At 41.9% G+C, this 1,663-nt stretch overlaps 1 protein-coding gene across 1 annotated transcript in view; it reads right to left on the minus strand.

The window, feature by feature from the left end:
* LOC101856683 (probable GPI-anchored adhesin-like protein PGA55) overlaps nucleotides 1-1,663 on the minus strand; it is a gene marked incomplete at its 5' end in the record, with an annotated part of 19,991 nt that overhangs the window by 9,231 nt on the left and 9,097 nt on the right. Inside the window, 1 exon segment of the mRNA XM_035971843.1 lies at nucleotides 690-751. Within this exon segment, the coding sequence (XP_035827736.1) occupies nucleotides 690-751 (62 nt within the window).

Here is a 1,663-nt window from a genome sequence, read left to right on the forward strand (position 1 = left end):
GTTTTGAATGTTAGGCATACTGTTCGTTGTTGGTTACGAACGTCTTTTTACATTTAATTTATGAGGTTTACGTTTAAGGATGAATTTGACAGCGACAATGTTTCAAAATTAGAAAGGGAAGCAGTGATTATTTGATTATATAGACGCTTCGCCCCTGCAATACAGACATAATACTGCCACAATACAGTAATACATTTACATTATATTCACAATACAGCCACAATACAGCAACAATACAGCAACAATACAGCCACAATACAGCCGCAGTATACAGCAACAATACAGCAACAATACAGCAACAATACAGCATCAATACAGCCACAGTACAGCAACAATACATTCTAAATACAGCGAAAATACATTTACATTATATTCACAATACAGCCACAATACAGCCACAATACATTTACATTATATTCACAATACAGCCACAATACATTTACATTACAGCCACAATACAGCCACAATACATTTACATTGTAGCAACAATACAGCGACAATACAGCCACAATACATTTACATTATAGCCACAATACAGCCACAATACATTTACATTATATTCACAATACAGCCACAGTACAGCGACTATATAGTCACAATACAGCCACAGTACAGCGACTATATAGCCACAATACAGCCACAATACAGTCGTAACACAGTCACAATGTTATTCCAATCCCTGTACATACCGAAAGGACAGCACTTCACACGTGCTCACTGTGAGGTTTTTCCTCTCAAGTTCCAGCTTCATCTGAAACACACACAGACAATCATACTATGTTAATGCTCACTAGTCATCTCCGGTTAATGTTGCACGTTGGCGCCATGCTCGTCTTTTTCTCTCTACTTGTGGGTGAAGTGTTTTACGGCGCTCGCAACTGCATAATATTAAGGTCATATGAACGCAGAGGACTAGAACGCTGCGCGGGTGGCGGCCAGAGCCTACTTTCATTGGTTTTGGACCACCACTGGATCTTCCCCGTACACGAATTGTACATGGGCCTCCGAGATTTTTCGTTAGATCTTACCTACAATAAGATCAGGGGGGTGGGGGAAAGACAGCAGTAAGAAGGAGCCAATGAGTAGCAGTGGAAAGGCTGAAGAAAGAACCAGGAACCCAGAGGAGGGGGCAAAGGAGGTGAAGGGGTGCGGGAAGAATGTGGAGACGCAAGCAGACGACAGAACATTGTTAGAGAGCAGGAAATGAGGTGTAAGGAGACAATTTTGGAGAGGAAATTTTCCGTCGCTAACCAGATTCGAACCCGGGACCAATTGAATGAGAGGAGGACACCTTAACCCCTAGACCACGAGAGCTCCCTTGTTGGTGGTTGGTGGGTACTCTGGTGTGGTGTGCTCGTCTTTTACTAACAAATGTGAGGCAGCGTGGCGGAATCAGGCTCTCGTCAATTTTTGGACATGTTGAGTTATTGGTATCATCTTAAAGCTTGTTCATTTGTCTTGCTTTCAATGAAAAAATTACCCATCCATCTTCAATAGAAGAGGAGATATTTTGGATTGAAGGAGGCGGGGGTCACCTGATTTAAGAGGTAAAATTAGCGAGAAAATGGCCGCCAAAGCTTGGTAAATTCCAACGCTGAAGAGTCCATGAAAACTGTAAATTTATATTTGTGTGACTTTAATCAACGTTTTCGGTGAAATCCTC

The sequence above is a fragment of the Aplysia californica genome, unplaced genomic scaffold, assembly GCF_000002075.1.
Source record: "Aplysia californica isolate F4 #8 unplaced genomic scaffold, AplCal3.0 scaffold00519, whole genome shotgun sequence".
Lineage (NCBI taxonomy): Eukaryota > Metazoa > Mollusca > Gastropoda > Aplysiida > Aplysiidae > Aplysia > Aplysia californica.